The 20,789-nt window shown below is 42.5% G+C and overlaps 1 protein-coding gene across 1 annotated transcript in view; it reads left to right on the plus strand.

Moving 5' to 3' along the window:
* Nucleotides 1-351: 351 nt before the first annotated feature.
* Nucleotides 352-20,789, plus strand: part of T265_03930 (hypothetical protein) — a gene marked incomplete at both ends in the record, with an annotated part of 28,525 nt that continues 8,087 nt past the window's right edge. The window contains 3 exons of the mRNA XM_009168531.1: nucleotides 352-540; nucleotides 14,546-14,665; nucleotides 15,749-15,791. Coding sequence (XP_009166795.1) covers nucleotides 436-540; nucleotides 14,546-14,665; nucleotides 15,749-15,791 — 268 coding nt within the window. The remainder of the gene's footprint in view (nucleotides 541-14,545; nucleotides 14,666-15,748; nucleotides 15,792-20,789) is intronic.

Raw genomic sequence — 20,789 nt, forward strand, 5'->3', positions numbered from 1 at the left:
AATCCTCGCGTTGGGAAGCATACTGCACCGCGCTGAGAACATAAAGAGCAGTGCTACACCTTTTTCCACTTGTGCCTTTCAGGTGAACGACAGCCACTGACCGACAAGAACAAAACCAACCCAAAAACTTGGGCAAATGCCTCAACCCTCTGTATCAATCCGTGAATTCGATAGTGTTAATGATTCGCTAGATGGCTTCGTCAACTGAGCTCGATTCGAAGAGCATTAGGTCATTGCGTCCATTGGGTTGTGACGCGACTGATGGAATGTGATCACTTGTGGGCCGTCGGACCTCAAGAAAATGCAGGCAGCCGATTTCAATGACTTTGTTTAAATACTTTATTGGTGTCAAAATATTCGACCCGTAAATTAAAAACATCTGTTGCCTGAACTTTCCGGTGTAATGTGAGAACTCGCCATAGCACAAGATAACCTATGAATCCGAAGCTCAAAGATCACAGGCATATTCACACAGAAGACTGCTTTGCTGTCACAGTCAGATTGTTGGAGGATGACACGATCAGCGAAGTCGACGTTCCCGTAAGTCCGCGTTATGTTCACATGAGGATTGTTGAGAATAGGGGAATGTTTATGGCGTCTCACCTCAGTTTCAAGGATAAAAGGTACCGATGTTTCAAAAATTTTGTGTTTCATGGAAGCGAGTGTTGGAACCTCGTGGTTAAGTGGAAGAGCGCTCACAATCGGAGGTCACCCCAAATCTCAACAGATCACATATAGGTATAAGACAAACGCCCTGCACTACACAACACCTAAACAGGGACGTAGTGTAGCTCACCGCCAAAGTATTATGCAATGACGTTACTTTGGTTGGTAACGAAACATTTGTGACCAAATTACCCAGCCCAGTGGAAAGAACAATCACCAGTGCATATCATTGCCTGACAGCTGTGATAACTAGATTGTTTCAGCTAGAATACCGCCTCGTTTACCCCTTTTGGTTTCGATTTTAGACGGATAAGAGTGCGGACCACCAGTGTGAGTTAGCACAGCGGAGGTTTTGTGCATTGTTTTGAATGTTTCTTCTGTGGGTGCCTTTGAGCACCATGCGACTTCACATGTTGACTTTCATTGACGAAACTCATTGACGGTCGTGATTCCATGAACTGGGGTCTTCCAAGTTTTTTTTTACCGCCCTTTGGCCTGTGTCGCTCACTCTGCAGGAAGTAATATATGGGTAGCATGTGATCTATTGCGAGCGAACCATATCTGCTTCCACACGAGATGGATCGATTATTGTTGTCCGTTCCCGTTTCCCATGGCCAATATTAAGTTCTTTAAGCTGGATACAATGTGCTCAGAGTTCCTTCTGCATAAGGGGCTTTAATGCCGGCTTCTGTTAGTTGCCGAAGCTGCCGCATAAACTTGCCGAATGATACTAACAGTGGAGCTAGATGATGTGGTGCAAAAGGATGTGATGTTTCGCATAGGTTGCTTTTTTACTTACCGCGGTGGATTTTAGAATCAGTGCATATTGGAATCTATTACTACCCACGCCTTGTTGACACATCGACTGGTAGATTTCAGTAGTCAATGGAGCTGCACATCGTTGAACAGGTTGACAATCTCTATTCAGTATACATTGAAGACTGGAGTGTTAGCCGTTCTTAGGAACCCAGCGTACCACATTTTTTCGAGACTCTGAGCATGTACGCAACCTGTTCTCCTGATTAGTAGTCCCTTCTCACATTTTACAGGAATAATCTGCTTGGGAAAATCTCCAAATATTAATCGCTTTAACGCACAACTGTTTAAACCGGATCTTGTCAGAAAACTAAAACGTCGATTGAGGAGTTCGTCCGTGTCGTTCATTGTTACTTGCTTGTCATATGTGGGTCGAAATGGAACCCTGGTGTGAAACAGAGATGAAGTTGTGGACACACTTACTAGACCTTGCAACCAAGTCGCGTTTGCCACAAGAGTTGAAACGTTATTTTCCACTGGTATACTCAAAGTATTTGTATGTATAAATGCTGGTGAGTTCAAAATATTTTTCATAACAATATCAGGGAATTTTATAGATCTCCTAATTGAATATGATTCGCGATTCTGTTGTTTGGCTTTTTGGTTCAACATGATATTTACGTGGTTAACCTCAATTTGGTTTGTTGATTTGCCTTTGCTTGTTTGCCGTCCATCTATGTGTTGTCCTTGTGAGCTAATTATACCAATCGTTGTAAGAGTCGTAGGTTGTTATTCTAACTGCTGCGCACCTGCATACACTGCTTCCTCGTGATTCACTAATATATCTCGTTAGAAATAAAAGTGGTCCAAGAGCGGACAAATTTAGATGTTGAGGATCAGATGGAATGGGAGTAAAAGGTGATGAGTACGGTCAAGCATAATAGACCAAAAAAGATATGTACTAGAGGCATATGAATATAAAGGGGCCATTTTCAACTCAACTAAATTGCCGCCGAAATTTTCACTACCATAACGCCTGTTCTGTTCATAGAACTTTAATTTAAATGCCGCCGGCTTCAGGCAGCATCTGGTGGAGCGATCTTAACATAACAGTGACACAAAATCATGCAGGTAGATAATGACCAGGGAAAAATCAGACTAGGCTGACGCGTGGCAAAAACAGAGCTATAGTCGGTAATTGATCAGATGGCTGTTGATCTGTTCGCCGAGCTTGGCAATTGATTTGCACACGTTTCGCCACCATTCGAGGAGACATCTTCAGTGCGCTTTTGGTTGGACAGTCCCTCTCTTCGTGTCTGTGTTTATATAGTTTACATAGAGAAGCCTTTGCGTTGTAACATGGATTCTGGTTGGTCCGGTCTTAATCTGTTTCAAGTTGTGGTTTGTATTTCTTGCTTTCTACGGCTACGTTACTGTTGAAATTGCCGTTCATTGTTGTCTCTTTCGGTTGGCCCGTTCTTTATCTGTATTGCGTCGTGGTAGGCCTCTCTGTTCGTTTGTGGTGTACTTCCTATTTTTGGTAGGTGGTTGTAATATTGATTTCTTTGAGTCCTTGTTCGGCCTCGGATTTTGTGGTTCTGGATTTCCTTTGTCCTTAGAGGCTGATAGGCAGGATCAATCTCCATGCGTCTGTCTATTGCTCCATCAGTAGAGTACCATGCCTCCATGAACTCCCGTTCTTTCTTTGTTCTTACCTGGCCCAGTATGCTGACGTTATTCCAAATGAATTTGTGTCCTTCTCCATCTTTGTGTGCAGAGATGGTAGAGAGTTGATCGTGCCTCCTAGTGGCGAGCTTGCGTTCGTTGATTGTGGTTGACAGTTTCCTCCTTGTCTGTCTCACGTAGTTTCTTGCACAGTCGTTTCATTCAATTTTGTAGATTACATTTGTCTTCTCCATTGCATCAAGTATCCTCTTTGCCTTTGATAGTGCTCTTTGCAGCGTGTCAGTCGGTCTGTGGTCAACTTTTATGGCATGCTTTCGTAGTATTCTGGCGGTCATTCCCGAAATGTTTTTGATGTATGGTAGTGTGATTATTTTGCTTGTGTTTCCGGTTGTTGTTGTTCGAAGGAACTGTTACCCAAGAAGTGTTGTCTGAAGATCTCTGAGAAAATACAACTCAACTAACTTGACACCCGGAAACACAGGCAAAATAATTACACTACCATATATAAAAAACGTTTCGGAGATGACCGCCAGAATACTACGACAGCATGCCATAAAACTTTAGGCACACTGAAGCTTAGCGAGATCAACTTGTATTCAAAAATACGAAAGTAGAAACTAAACGGAAATCCGAAAAGCATCTAGTCTTTGAAGAATGAAGGGCATGACTGGAGAACAAGGACCTTGTCAACCAGTTATTCTGCCACCGACGACGTCGGATACAGCGGACCATAATTTAAGGGAATGTCAAACCGCTGAGTGTGCATTCAGGGGATTCACAGATCATCAAAAGTACATGTTTTGCAAGGTGATTCTCTTGACCCAGATGCTCGAGTCTGATGCCCGCCAGCTGTGACAAATTGCTTTAGGTAAATAAAAATTTAATAGATGTAGGCGCAATTAAATATTCAGCGAATACCAAGCAAGACGCGATCTCCTTGCAGGTGTTGACACCATGACCTGCCTGTCATAAAACAAATTGCATGTTCGATATTCAACCTTTTTAACCGGAACAGAAATCGATTTATATGGACTCTGATTTGGCGGTCCCTGTTCCGTTTTACTTGAGACCGTCCCGAGGTATCTGCGCAGTTGGGAGTGTATATAGCAGTAAAATTGACGACATACATTTGATTGAAATTTACTCGCTCAAGGTAACAACAACGAAAAAGCATAGCTACCTTGACTAATAACTATCCTCCGGAGTGAAGTCGGAATCTAGCACAATTAACTCTACGGTACTCAAGTTAGTTTGTTTTTGAATTTCAATACATCGTATTGTGACTTGTAAACTATATCTTTTTATGAATCTTATGTCGCCAAATATCTCCCAGAAAATCAAGACCTATTAGGGGTCCATATATTTTGAGACTAACTCACCTTATTCCGTTAAGCGACACTCGTTGGATTCAAGAAACCATCAGCAAGTTTGGAATACATACTTCGCCTTCGCCATGTGCGAACCTAGCCTCGTTCTACGCTGTGCTTGAAAGTTTATCAATCGTGTTTAAGATACTTAAGTCGCTGACCCAAATTTCCAAGCCCGTATATTAGGACCTATTGAATGGCGCTCAAAGCATTTGAATGGGTTGCGATTTCCGGCTCAAATGGCACTCGAAAAAGTGAGTGCCATCTTTAGGTCACCCGTGAAAGAACATCTGGCAAAAGGAACTAAGAATTAGACAGCTGTTTTTAATTCGACATTTTGTTGAGTAAGAGTCACCTTCATTAGGAAGGCTGTATAAATTTACTGTGCTGGATAAAGGTGTTCCATGGACTCCCAGTTGTCGGATTAAAAATATCGGCTCACGCCACGCTAACTATTGCCGGCCATTCCAATTTTAAAATTAGAACAAATCGTCCAGCGATAATAATATTTCACTGCCAAGCTGCCATGCCACACGATGGAAGCTCGAGGGCCCAGATTCTGCTAGGTTTCCCAATCCCATGTAGGGATAGTCAAGATTCAGAGGTCAGGTCGAGACCACTGGCTTTCCTTCAGTACGTTCGCGCCTTAACTACTGAGGTATCTCGTGTTCAACTAACACTTTTGGAAGTCAACGGTTAGTTCACTGCTATTGTTGCTAAATACCGTAATTGACATCAACGGTACCAGAAGTACCGTGAGTATCCAAAAAAAATATACCGAAAATCATACTAAAGATTTAACTTCTGGTGACTGATTGGTGATTAGAATGCCAGTCTGATGGATAGGTAGACGACAAGTCACAAAAACGGAAAAGGTTTGTATTTATCTCTTTTCATTCAATTCATCACATTACTTCGAATGAAATAAAATGGAATGAAAGTTTAAGGCGACTCCGCTAACTCCTGCTAGGCCAACCTGACATAACAACGGAGTATATTAGGGCAGAGTAGGTAGTAGAGAGAAACAGCAGGGCAGATTATATAATGTACACATCGTTTCCGCTACTGAGAGCCACCTTTACCCCATTAAGATGATCATTGTGGTTTTTTTCTTGACCGTTTGTTATTCACAGATGCAACCTGCATGTCAATACTGCATGTCAACATATAAATCAATGCACTCAAACATCGCTGAATCCATATTACGTCCGCTTCCATATAGAACCGTGGAATCTTTCGGTTCTAACCTAATATCTGACAGTTAAAGTTAGGATATAAGAGTCGCTTACTTTCCATTGGGCTATTACCTTATCTGCTGTGCACAAAGAATTTCGCGGCCAACCCAAAAGCAGGCAGTACTCAAAATAAATAAACTCTCCACTCGTATTCCAACACTGGTCTTCAAATTCCTATTTTTGGCATTGACGTGGTTGTCATGGATGAAGGAAGAGAAATGACATTTTAGTGCCAATTTGTGTTAATTCTAAGAACACACCCAGTTTTTTGAGTGTTTCATCATACATCCATACTTACGCACGTCATAGCACAGCACAGAGAGAGTCGAGCGCGACTTTCGGTTTGCATTCCAATCGCGACCTTTTATTTCATTTTGCCAAAGGCGTCATGATTCACTTTTCTTTACTGGGGCTGCGTTTGTCAAACAAAATTCCCACATGACCGACATTACGTAATCCTTGCTTCAGCTTCATTGGTGACACACGCAGCTGTATACTACAACTTAATTCTCAAGATACCGGTGATACCCACTGATCTGTCGTTTTTTCACGTTTATAGTGCTCTGCTGTATTCAACCAGGTGATTGGGTTAAAAGTCTAATATTGTCCTGTTCGTTCGTCGAAAGAAAGAAACGCCTCATTCAGGGTGATTGATTCGTTTGCCCAAACGTTGGGATTCGGTTGTGAGCAACAAGTTATTCTATCATTGCATCCTTGGACTGAAAACTGTAATCAACTCACATTCGGTCCATACTGTGTTCGCCAAAGATAAGGTCTGTCGAATCAGGCAAAGGAAGTCAGTTTAGCGAGGACCCATATGAAGCATATCATATCTGATTTGTTGCGTGATTATTGAGCAATTGGCTGCTTGTTAGAATAATAAAACCAAAACCAAAAGCCTGCTAATCTTTTTAGCAATCTCCTTCAGTACGAGTCCATCATGTCCTTCCGTACGGCAACAATTCACAACTGTTTTGTTGTAGACAGACGATGATGTGGACGTGCGATGAGCAAAAACACAAACCTGCCGCTTACATTCCTTTAAGATCTTTATGTCCGCTTGCGTAGGCTGAGTTGTGGATAAACACAAGCACGTGTTACAGCAGAACTTCAGTTCCTGAGACCTATTTCACTCAGTATGACAGGACGGAGCATAAAAGTGCCAGATTTGTTAGTGTTTCAGAGCTGTCAGGCTGTTTGGATGGTCCTTGTTTACATGTCTCAATTTTCGATTGAGCATTTCTGTCTTTGTCTAACTGTCAATTAATGCAACTCACTTATATTCGTAAACCTTCTGTCGTTGACTTATTTTTCGGGAATCAAGGTGATCAATTAATAACCTGAGATCCACTTGGCGTTTTACTGAAAAAAACAAGACGCAATGTATTGTTTTGTGGGTGCTCACAGCTTGGAGTAATCTCTCAGGTCTACAGCCGCTTAACTTCGGTCTATTTATAGAAGGAAACACAAGGGCCAAATTGCACAAATCTGGACAGGCGAAGGAGAGATGCAGATGTCGGAGTCGAACAAAAAACCTTCTGCTCAGTAGATTCGTGTTCTAATCATCTAGCTCTAGCCATCTCGCCTACTTTGGGTCTCTTGGAAACATAGTAAGCTGGTTTGATCGGCACTGTCATCGCCTGAACGTGTGGAGGAAACGATTTCATCCTCGCCAATGCAAAATGTTTTAATGACATGGCCCTTCAAGGAGTACCGTTTCGCACTGAATGAGTGCGTGACTGCGATTATTAGATAGACCTATGTTTATAAAGTTGCGCTCAGTAGCGGGGATTGCTGGGACCTAATAGCTGTTACACGAACGTAGCATTCCCTGAAATTGACTACAATATTCTGATCCAGCATACGCTCAGTCATATTTATACCGAGGTACCTCATTTTCTTAAAAGTAGACACTTCTCACCTGAAGTTTTACTCCATCTGCAGGACTAGTGTGATATGCCATCCTTCGGTCTTTTCGTGACAGACCTAACTTGAATGGAACCATCAAATAAACAATGTTTACAGACTATCTGATCACTCTTACGTAGTTGATGGTGGTGAGCCCTATCATATGAATATTTCCCATCACAATAGGGTACTGATAACTTAGAGACTTCTTTTAAATCAGAAAATTTGCGTGTTTATCAGAAGTTACAAAATATACATAAACCAATCGCTCGATTTGGAGCATTTGATGGGGTTAGTATATCTAACTGGTGTAGTGTGGTCGACCATCTCGCTAATGGGAATTCCAGAGCGTACTTTACAGCTGTTTGGAATGAAAGCGCTATTCGATGAAGCTAATCCGAGGCAACAGGATTTATCTGAACTGGAGAAACCGAGCACAGAAACTGCTTCAGCCCGTGTTGTAAATTCCAACAACAAATAAACAACCTAATTCCCTAGTTGCAACGGATAAAAGTTAATTTTACGGCAATGCTTTTGAGAGCTGGAGCACGCGGTTTACATACTAAACACTCCTTTTTAGTGTCTGGAAATCCACAGATATCGACTCTTGCAGGCGAAATCGGCAGCGATATCACAGCATAAATTGGGGTTCCGATTTATTTTATGTCAACCAGTACCACATCGGTGGCCGACTTATTCAAACCTTTTCAAGCGTTTTCTTTGCAACCGGCCCACATGTCACTGAAGTGAATACCTTTGCTAGCCAAACTAGGGGTGACCAATTTGACAAGATTATGGATTATCGCTTTGACATTCTGAGTTCGACCCTTCATTGAAGCCTTTACATTTGCTTTCTCTCCCTTTCTGTGCAGCCGTTGCTTTAGAAATAAAGATGTGAAAAGATACCAACAATAATACCAGATCATAGTTCCAAACCAAGTTTTTAAGTGGATAGATATCAGAACAAAATCGACTGCTAGGCCGGCGTGCATAGGTTCATGTTTCCTGCGGGTGGCATGAGGACCGACATCAACACAAAACTGAAAGAACCACCTTACTGGCAGTCATCAGAATACCTCAAGTGGATTGCTGACTAATCACAAGTACACCTTCCAGTTTTCGAAGGGAGCGCCACTTCATAATATATTATCCACTGTCCAGTGCTCAGTCCTAACTGAGCCACACCAACCTTGCAAGTTCCTGTTTATCATGGCGAAGCATTATATGCATACCTTATTAAGGGTCGTAGTGTTCCTCTGGGTATTGTGTTGGAATTTGTTTCGGACACCACCATGCAGGAATAGTGAATGTCTGGTGCATGTAACCGGGTGAGGTCAAATACAGTATACTCCCGTTACACCTGCACTCTCGCCTGCTGTTGTCCATTTCAGCCCATCTTTACCTGATTGCTTTCTTCATTTCGCTATCCTGCGACCGACACATGAACTACTGATCCAGGGAACCACACACCGTATGGAGCAGTGTTCTCCAATTGAGGAGGCAAAACTGCAGCATATCTACCCGATACTTTTCGGCTTCAAACCGTAGTTTAGTAAATTCGGTTTGTGTGAATGGGCCAACGACGTCTGCGCAAATGCCACGGCGAGCCTAAATACACAACATGACCAGTCTAAACAGAGCTGTTATATGCGAACAGGTATCAGCCTGGCTGTGTTGGAATACTTTTGGAATACTATTTCACTAATTATGAACTTCCAACTTTCACCGGATAGCTGCGAGGTCCACAACTACTTCAGACTCATTTGAGTCAAGCCTGTTTGCATCAAACTAAAGAAATGAGGTGCAATAAAATTGCATTATGTCACGACACTCCGCAAATCATCGTTGCTTTGGTTTCTCTAAAGGATATTAAGATTCATTCAGCAGATGACCCTAATTCGTTTCCTTTCTCTAGCTACCATGATTGAAGGTGGCCGTTCTGACACAGTGGCGTATAAAGAGTTCGCCAACGTTGGTTGGACAATTAAAACAGTGAGATTTGTCACGTGATTATCACCAAAGCAGATGGTAAGGGGGACATCTAAAAATACTGCAAGCGAACCATACACAAAAGGGAAGAAGTAGCTAAAGTCATGGTACGCGATTTCGGAACCTCAGGACAAGAGTTCTAGAAATGCCTTCTCCATATATAGAATGAAACAACGGCAAACATTTACGGAGTTCTGTAGGAATAATCAGTTAGTCAAAAGTTTCTAGTTACAGAAACCGTTTTCTTCTTCGAGTTCATAATAAAATAAGCTTCTGTGATTTCCGGTGCTGAAAGTTCATGAATAGGTTTGAAGCATAGTTCGTGAGGAAATTAGATTTACTTTCCCAGTAGCCTCGGTTACCGGGTCTAACGACGTGACTTGTATTCCGTTTTGCATTCTCAGAAACTTTTAATTAATTGAAGTGCCATCGTTCTATTTTTAATAACCCTTTTTTGTCGAGCGCACACTTTTTGTCTTTCGGAGGTTTTTCTCACTTGAAGAGCGCTGTACTCCGCATCGTTGAATGATACTACCGTGTTAAGCTCTGAAGTATGTTTAAGAGATCTCGGATTTGTTTGACACCCCACTTCAGTCTAAATTTATTGAAGAATCCGAGTGAATGAGAGAGACCTTTATGCCACAAAAGAGTTGTAGGTCAGTTTGTTTCGCTAACGATAAGGAGGTATATATAACAGAGTTCATGGGTAAATCTCTGTACAATGTGGTCCAGGTGAGGTTCGCCAAGGAAGTTTGCCATAATCTTTTGATTACAGTTCAAAGGCTTTCAGGAAGGAGTTTTAGGAATCAGCAATAAATTAGCCATATCGTTTTGGGATTTCACGCAATAGTTCAGCCACTTCCTTCCTGAGTTACAATGAATTTAGCGTATTGATAGCGGATCATACAACCTACTGCACCGACCTTCCGGACACCAGCTTATATTTCATATGACTGCTCTTTTGATACATACATACCTCACACAGAAAGCATCCGATCGTCACAATATTTCAAAGTAAATAAATCTCTTGAGCAAATCTAGCTGGGTTGATGAATGCCTCTTAGTCAGCCAATCAGCTTATCACCCACAAACAGTGTACGGTGGTTCCAGCCAATACAGTTTCAATGAACCGAAAACGGGAGAATCTGGTAAATGAAGTCAGGCGCTGGCGGCTATGTCATCAGTTAGTTCGCATTGTATATTGCTCTGATTGAACGGGAGAGTGGGTAGTTTGATGCACGAACGTCCATGATTGAACCATGTCTGCCAGTATCATTAACCATTGGTGAGTTGAGTCTCAGGGTCCCTATCCAGGGAGGCGGCAGTTATCGTCACGACTCAGTTTACTGATTAGCGTTTTCATAGTTTATTCTCAGGTTATATACTCTTCACCTCTCGTTCGTTTTCATTCGGCACACGGCTGGGCAAAAGGACCTCTGTGGAGTAGACGTTCCTCTGACATGCGAAGTATAAGTCCAGACCTATGGAGCTTTAGTAACTCATCTATCGTGGCGGAAGACTTTTTACTTAAAACTGTGTGGCTTTCCTTAACACTTTAATCTGATGTTCATCTCAGATTTATCAATGTGTCGCAGACCCCGATGGTCAAGTGCTGACAGCTTTCGTATGTCCTGTGTGTAGAGGCAACGTTTCTTGGTCGTAAAACAGTATGCATCGCACCACTGCAGTGAATACTCTGTTACATCATTGATACCGGAAGTTGAAAGGGCTGCCCTGACCTTTCCGACTCGAGAAATAATCTTACTTCCGGCCAGTCCACCGGAAGTTATACATTTGCCCAGGTAAACTAATAAATCTACTACGTCTGTCGGCTGATGTTTAAGCAGTACTTTGCAGGTGTGAAGTGCATACCAGTGTTGCAGGATTAGTTGGGTTATTTAAAACGACTGTTATCTTTAGAGGGCCTAAATTAAGGTGAGTACTATCGTTTGTATAATGAACGCCTTTGAGTAAGGCCCTCTGGAGCGTTCCGAACCGCGGGGTTCCAGAAGTAGGTGGAGGAATTACAAACAGCACTTCATTAACTAACTTAAAGAGGGATAGTGACGAAGTTCAGCCTTGTTTTGAACAACCGGACGTGGTAAACTCAGGTGAAATCTTTCTGTACACTCACAGGTGTTGGTAAGGGATATAGTTTTTGAAGGAATAACTGATCGTCAAATACCACCAAGGTTTTTGGCAGTCGACTTAGTCAAAAAGAGCTTTCAGATCAAGGAAAACAACCCGTATGGAAAGCTTGAAAATATGTCGCTGTTCAAGTACATGGTCGGTGCATCCTCGGCCAGGGTGAAATCCAGTTTGATCTTCACGAAACTGTCTCTCCCGATAATAAATGAAACTGCACAAGATAATGCTAGGAAGCACTCTGGATGTGACGGATACTAGGCTTATGCCACAGTGGCTTTTGCATAACGTGCTTGCGCCGTTTCTGAAGACTGGGATCACGGCCGATGCGCTCCATTCCAATGGCACCCTGCTTTTAATCCAATTCTTCCATAGTAGGATAGTCAGATTGCACACCAGGGCTACACAACTTCTTTGAAGCGTGCGTTGTACAGCCCATCGGGACCGCGTGCCTCCTCACACTTGATAAACGATATCCAATGTTGGACAGTGTCGACGTTTTATTCAGGTTTGGTTGTATCGAAAGTGGCTGACTGAACCGCCCTTTAAAATATTTAGCCAACTCCGTNACAGTGTCGACGTTTTATTCAGGTTTGGTTGTATCGAAAGTGGCTGACTGAACCGCTCTTTAAAATATTTAGCCAACTGCGTTTGCAAATGAATCACTGCCACATCTTTCTTTCAATTTGACTCGCTGACATCCTTTTTGTTAGTTGGTTGGCTCATTTAAAACGGCGCTGGTTTCGTTACTGGCGAAAGTCTTCTCCATCTCCTGGACTTTTGCAATCCACCAGCGTTCTCTGTCACTCGTTAGATTCGCGAATATCCAGCATTTTAAGGTTCTGCATGCGCCATCGTAGTCGCTAAGTGCCAATATGGCATGGCATGATGCGGATTTTTGGCGGCAAGCTAGCATTAGCAAGATACCTTAGTGTCTGCAACCTTGAAAAATTTGCCCAGCTCTAGCGTTTTTAACATATTTCTGCTGTGGAACCTGGCGAAGCCCACGGATCAATACAATACCAGATTTTCAAGGCTTACACAAGTAGAAATGGATTATAATTGACTTTTACAGTATTTCGCGCCTGCTCTAATATCTGGTCCATCCCGAGTTCGTTCACATTTTCACAGACCTAATTGGTGATGCACCCTTTTGGCCGTTTTTGTCACCTGCGCCTCTTATGACATTCTCCCGTCCAAACCCATTACGTTATTCACCTGAATTACTCCCTTTTGCGATCAACACTATCTGAGAAGTTGGGGATAAGAAGAGCTTTTTGAAGAGTATCGAAACATGAGTCGGTCGTCAATCTGAAAATACCCATGTGGGTTTCGAACCCGGGCCATCGAGCTGGCAACCCCTGGTCTTATGCACTCGGTCATGTCTCAATAGATCAAATTTCAGAGGAGCGAATGATTTGTGTGCGGTCATGCATACTTTGCCTCGTCGGGAACGCTTTGGGACTTCCACCTTGAAGAAAAAACCGACGTGCATAAGACCGATAAGTCTTGGTTCCCGCACAGTTGTTTACAACTTCGATCTACTCCACTGAGTTCATGCATGCTCACGGCATAGGTGTGACCCAGTGCTCTGTAGGTCCAGTGATGTAGTTCAGTGTTATTCAATGGTCTCCTTACGGAACACAGTCTATGTAACCCTACCGAACGATTGGATGGCTTTTTTCTTAGTTCAATTCATCATAATGTCGATTTATAGACTTTGGGTAATAACTGATTGCTCCGCATTAATGCATCAGCTTTGTTGAACGAAAGGTTAATTATTATCCTATGGTGACCGTTCTTCGTAGATGTTGCTGACCACTTGGCCTGTACCGACTTCCCACCTCGGGTAACGTATCACCATGCATCCTTTATATAAACTAAGTTATGTCATCCCACCAAAGTAGTGTCGAATTGTTGTTCCCAGCTTTTTTTGGAAGATATATTCTGTATACCGTCTTAATCTGTTTGCTGCTTTGCTTGACAGAAATTATAGTGGGGGTATTAGCGAAGAGTAGGGTAGGCAGTCAACCGTCCCGCTGACTGTTGACTGTAACCTTCGTCATCAAGCTAGGTTCACATGGGAGCACCCATAGGAATACTGGATCCTTAGGTAGCAATCTATGGTTGACTAATCCGTCATTTTTTCAAGAAATGGATCTCAGCAAATCATCCTTTCGGTTGTTTGAAACGCGTAGAGGTTAAAGCCGAAGGAGCTCCTCATCTCATGTATATCTGATATCGGCTACAACTTAACATTTTGATCATACTAGAATCAGCTGAAATTGCAAAAGATGTATCTTTCTCCATCGTCTTATACAGTCCTGCAGCTTGAATGAATTGTATGTACTCTTTATGTATGACTGTATGTTCACTAGGTCATTGCTGTCTTCCTGCTACCCCGAAAAGCAAGCTTTTTGACCTACATTCCTATGCTAGACTGCTGGTTATACGACAGTGAAGCATCGGTGTTGAACGCTGATGTCATGCTGTTGATGATGATGACGATGATTGGGAATGGAGGGGAAATGTTTCGCGTTCGTAACACACAGTTACAGCAAAAAATACTTCATAAGTGAATCACCGCAAGGTATATGTTTTTTCAACTGTCCGTACGCGGCAGTGAATGGTGAACAATAATAGTAACCACGACTTTGGCGAACTGCTGGTAGGTGCATTTCGACGTACTGTTTTTCCGGCTCTTCACAACCGTTCTTTCTTTGCCGTTTGATTCTGCGCACGTGATTAAGTACCACCTACCTAGCTGCTATAAATTGGTTCTACTATTCGCAGGAAGACGCAACGGGTAAATGGCTTTTTGAGGAGGTATGCCGTCGTCAGGACGTCATGGAAGAGCGGGAGTATTTCGGTCTCCGGTATTTGGAACATGACTTACTGTCCTCCCCGACCAAGGTAAGCTGTTTGTTTGCTTTTCACTTCACGTGTTACCATCCAGCGTGCTCTTGTTTTTTTTAAATGCAGTTCCAAATCCAAAAGTTCTACTTGGTCTTGCTTTAAATTATAGGCCAACATAAGTTCTGGTTGGGAGTAGTCCTTCCAGAAACGATGTACGATCGCACTACCCGTCAGACAATCTGCCATACGATCCTACTTCAGGTGAAACTCCTTCCTTTGTTGCAGGAGATTACTGAATTCATCAGCTGTTCATCTCACACCCATGATCTTAATTTGACGTCTTCTGAAGGTCCATGAATCTTCATCAGATAAAGGCTGTTAGCTACTGGACCGCTAACTCCTCTGTAAGATGGACTCGCTCAATGACTGTGTGAAAAACATCATTGTCAATTTTGGAAAATTTTAAATGAAAACTTTTGTGGTGATGTTCAGCCAGCGTCCAATAAATTAGTAGTTGAGGTATCTCAGTGGTTAAGGCGCACTCTGACTGACTGGAAGCTCCGTGGTTCGAACTCAACCTCGGCATCTCGACCGTTTCTGTCTTGGTTTCAGCGACCTGGCAGTATCTCAGCCATCGTACTTACTTTATTACTTACTTACTTATTATTTACTTACTTATTATCTCGTGAAAACCAACCACAAGAGGTGGTTGATTACGCTACCGATATAATGAAACAGTTTGAGTGACGCAACGCACTTTGCCCTTCTTCAACACCTAACCAAATTGTGTATAGTTTTGGGGACTCTTTGTACATAAATCCGGGACACAACCATGTTCCCATTGCAAATGATCCATAATTTACCTCATAGGACACTCTTGGGGACATCAGTTGGGTCAAGTTACCGATTTCCCAATTCGTACATGAACGCAAAATTGGATGTATCTGCAGGTAAACACTCATCTGCAAATTGCATTAGTGCTTACGGAAGGGTCTTCCGAACCTGCGCTAGATTCATGGTTAACGTCGTCGTAATTTTCGAACAAGTTTCTTTCCCCACATAGATCTATGACTTATTTATCAGAGCAAATGATTAACGCTCTTCGTTCCACTTACGGTCTGCCTATTTTTCTTGCTCCAGCAATGGATCGATTTAACCCGCGGTCTCTTTGTCCAATTGAAAAGTGAGTTACAATACATTCCTCAGTCTTGTTCTAGGCTAGCGTTTTTGCAACTAGAGTCCATTTGATCGCCTCATTGAAACAGCGTCTGAAAAGCTGAATGGCCTAAGTACTGTGCGAACCAAGCAAAATTTAGTCGTATGAAACTGCTGAAGACTGTTGTGCGCGTCCTTCCACAAAGGTGGAGTCCGTTACCGAATACCGTCGAGACGGCGGATCCACCACAAAACAACCATAGAAAAACTTAGTTGAGTCCGGTTTCTACCGAGCATCCTTCAAAATTTACATCAGTTTGCTATACTGAGCGACTGAACCTGTGCGCTCGGCATGCCGTAGCAAAACGGCGAAAGTCTAACCATTCTTTTACACGTCTTCCGTAATTTTCGGTCCGCACACCGTGTTCATGGTTCATTCTATTACACACACTGTGGGTGCACACACAACCCACTCCCAGTAAGGCAACCTGAATGGGAACTGACTGCATTAGGGCTACTGGTGTAGGGTCCGAGTCAATCACTCAATCTGGGCAATCTAATTGTCCAGTTCAGTCAACAAACCAACGTCCGGCTTGAGCCATGTTGGGCGATGACTTCAACCGAATACTAGCTGAACTAGTTAAACCTACATCTGCCAGACTCTTCATAATATTCTGCATTACCTTCTGACATATTTCTGTCTTCGTTTGTACTGCGCTTTGCCAAGCAAGCAGGCTCTCTATGTGCATTACAACCAGGCCACCAGTTTGTTGAGCTGGGCAAATTCATACCTTCAGACACATCCAGAGTGTCCTTAAGTCTTGATTATTGATATTCCGAGGATATATGGTTTTTCTAATAAAGATTTTGTTGTATAAGTGGAAAAACTTCATTTTCAAGTACCATGAAGCACTATGAAGCTGTTTCATCCTTACTGAGATTCACAATCAATGCGAATCTCACAGAAACCCCATGAAATTTCCCAATTGTGGGATAAAACAGCTGTACCGTGCTTCTCAGCACTTCAGCACGGATTGTCTTCACTAACAGCACAAACTCTGCCTTAAAGATGCTGATTATACTATACTCCTGGTCCAGGCATCGGACTCTGATAGTCAAATGTCTGCTTGATTGTCCGTCAAGTGGTGAAATGATTGATATTGTACGTCACGGTTTACTCTACATGTTGTTTGTGGCGTGTTGTTGTCGTTGTCACAAATTTTCACTAGAATTTTCCGAACGGATTTACCAATATAAACCTATTTCTGCTATCTGAATTGTAGGAAGCAGATGATGGAAACTTGTTATCCAGGCGTTGTCCGTATCTTCTTCAGTAGCCTTTTTTACTAGTCAGAAAGTGCGTTGCAGGCAATAACCTATGAAGTCCAGTTCCATTCAGTCATCCGCCAATTCTGTGACAATTTTCATCACTTAATCTAACCTGGAAGGAGATGGAAAAACAAAGACTAATATTATGAATTTCACTGGTTGCTATTCGTGAGATTGATCCAACATAACCTTGGAACCGATTTCCTCCAAGTGAAAATCGATCATTATTGCATCTTTGTTCGTATCCACTGGTCCATGTGAATTGTTTGCCATAATTCAGTAACCACTTGGTCAAAATAGTATACAAAAGGAATCATTTTGTCGCGAAAGATTGAATATTTCGAAGCACATTAGCATTTTGAACCGACCGTCGTTCGATGTGGCCTGTATAGTCCCTCAGCGCATAGTTTTGCAGGAAAAAAAAGTCGATGGACTACCCTGAACCTCACATATTTTACTGTGTATTTGAAGATGAACTCTACGAATCATGCAAAGTCCGCCGTTTGCATCACTATCGATCGCTCAGGCAGTTTCGGACAACTAAGCAGTTTTTGGGCTATATAATTCCTGCCGATTGGATAGCAGCTTTGCATCGGAGAGCTGTCCAATAAACTATTTCGTTAGGTTCATGTATCACTTACAATTACCAGAGCAATGCACTCTCCTACTAATGAGCCACCGCAATGAGTGTACCGTCCAGCAATATTGAGTGCCACGGTATGGTGATTCCGTTTCCTCGGAAGCCTGTCCTACAGCAAACTATTGTCAACGTTTTCAACACCCTTCTTCAGCAACCGCTGAGGGGATGGGTCGGAAACGGTAGCTTGAGAGTTGAGTGTTGCAACTGGATGCTCCTTCTTCAATGAAATATATCCTCGTATAGTACTGTTGAATCGATACATGCTTTCAGTAGGTGCCAAGATCTACACATTTATGGTGGTAAATCCTCACGCTAGATCCGGCGTTTGGAAACGCTATCTTACACTTCCCTCACCGGAGAAACGTAACTTCAGTTGCATCCAAATTTTTTTAGACAGCTTTGTATGCAATAAATACTTAAGACTGGGTGACCGGTCGTCGTATTCATAATTGAGAGGCACTAATGCACGCAATGAATCTGTAGACCTACTGGTGGTCACCTCAACTACTTCATAAAATGCGTCGATTTATCTTCATAAAGGAAACTACTCACAAGGTTGCTGAAAAGTTTTTGAAAGCCCACGACCGGTTTCGTCCTTCTTGGGGCTCATCAGGTAGGCGCAGTCCCCGGGTTTCCGTCAACCTTATGTTCTACTTGAACCCAAATTAGACTGTTTTTTCGAGAAATACACTCATTTGCAAATCAATTTACTTTGGTCGTGGGCTGTCGAAGAGTTTTCAGCAACCTTGTGAGTGGTGTAGTTTCCTAAAATAAACTGCGATATCTCGAATATCGTGCCAACTGAATCGCGCGGCGGCCTGTTTGCAGCACATTCAGCACATCCATATCATAGACGAGAGATTCAGTTGAGTCTCGTGAAAACCAATTTGATTTGCAAATGAGTGCATCGAGTTATCGCTCTTTATTCCATTCTTTGTTCTGATCTCATCAGTGCTTGATCTGTATCACAACTGTGACATAATCCGACAAGTAGTGCTATTCGCGTACTCTGGTTCAACGTGCATCCTATCCGCAGTAATTTTAGTTGGTGGCGGTGCAATGCCTTAACACTTGTGACACTCGGAGCATCAACCGTCTAACTCAACAGACAGCTGAGTTAGACCAGTAGTGCAGCACACCTTTGCTATAGTGTTTTTTTCTTGTGTGACAAATCAGACATTTTGGGGACCGAAAGGGAGTAGGAAGGGATTTTCTTGACACGGGATCGTGTTAGTTCATTGGTTCTTACAAGATTGAGGATGGTCATTGTAAACGTCAGTTGGGGACAAATGTCCTGTCGGTTTTGCAAGCAAGATACAGATTCAGTCCGGAAATTGAACGGAACTGAATAAAACGACTACTATCAAGAGTTGGTCACTCTATAAGGATGAGTTCTAGGGGGGTGGTTAGTATACTCTCATTAGAGTGGCTGGGCTTTCAGGCGAGCGGGTTGTGCTCAAAGGGAAGGGAACAAAACTGTGAACATTAAATAAGCTTGAAGTACTGAAACTTTGGATTCTATCAACATTTAGCTGCTTACCACCATTTGAAAGTTCCTGCGAGACAACCAAAAACCGATGTCACTGAGGTTGTTACAGCTGTATGCCGTGAGTTCGGCGACTATCTGAGGAGTTCATCAAGAAAGGCGGAACGGGTCGTGTGCTAACAAAGAGTCTTCAGTAACCACATTAGTAGTAATGCTGGAAATGGGTATGAATGTCAGGGCACCGTTGCAAGAAGGTTTTAGGATCAAGATTGTCGGTTAAGAACCCATAATGATAGAATTGACGGACATATCTGCTGCGAATTATCTTTGCAAGCGCCACTAGCGTTGCTAAATATCCAAAGAAAATCACTATGGAGCAGTTTCTCGTTGTTGATGCCAGTAATCTCCTTTTTTGCGAGATACATTCGGCGAAAATACGGTTAATAGTTTGCCAACATTGGCTTTCCTCCAGATCATGTAAATCACCATCGACGTCAGTCCACGAATTTCGTAATAGCTAACCATGAGTTTGACTCTTTCAACAACTATTTAAAAGATGCATAAATGGTCGTGCTAATCAACTTGTGTAACGTTTTCAAGAAAAACTCGGGTTCCACGTTGTTATATGCACTCAATGGATCATTCCCGATTGTAAAGGGTGTGCGGAAATGTTTGCATATTGTACAATTTACGGCTTGTCTATGTCTAGATGACCATTGTTATTTAATTTTTAAGATTAATTCACTGATACGAAAAGCACACAACACTCTCATAATGAAGATTTACTTCAGAGTTAGGCGGACGTTTTCTGCTCAGTCTACTGTTAGTCAGACGTCGTAGCATCTTACTGCATTCAGCGATCATCCGGCAAAGTACCTGCTGCAGACAGGTGCTGTCATTCGCACGCCGCAACCATGTCAGCAGGCTCACTCACGGGGACCCGATTGGATATGTTTTTCGTTATTTTCCAACACGGCTGATGTTCTTCATTGGGTATGAATTTATATATTCGCGTAGATTATTGTATCACTACTTGGTGGGAACTACCTAACAATGGTGTAAGGACAGTGGACATGGACACGATAAGATAAGCAGAATGGACTGAAAAGCAACATGGATTATGCTGTTCTATTCACGGATCCATGATGACAGACCTTCGGTGGCCGAGCTTGTCTGGCAAGTAACTGCATGAAATTGTGGTGCTGTCCTCGTGACTCCTTGTCAGCGAACCGATGATGGCGATGAGTGTAGTAGAAGTGAAAAAGCGGTGTAGGTTCCAACTACGTATGTAAACATTAAACTATCAGTTACCATGATAATTTTACGTTTGAATTCACTCGTGTTAACACATGCATTAAGCAATACCAAGGGGGTCAGTCCACTGAGAATGAGTCGTCTACTCACTACATGCATATCCGTTCCCAAGTAGCATCTACTAAACCCTAATAAGTAGTGTAAGGACTTTGTATTTTCTAGTGGATACACCTCTCTTGAACACGCGTTATCGGTATTTTTGCACCGAATTTTTCGGCTCTACCCTCTTTCAAGTATATTTCTGTGCTAAAGTAAAT

This window comes from Opisthorchis viverrini, assembly GCF_000715545.1.
Source record: "Opisthorchis viverrini unplaced genomic scaffold opera_v5_58, whole genome shotgun sequence".
In the NCBI taxonomy this organism is placed as follows: domain Eukaryota; kingdom Metazoa; phylum Platyhelminthes; class Trematoda; order Opisthorchiida; family Opisthorchiidae; genus Opisthorchis; species Opisthorchis viverrini.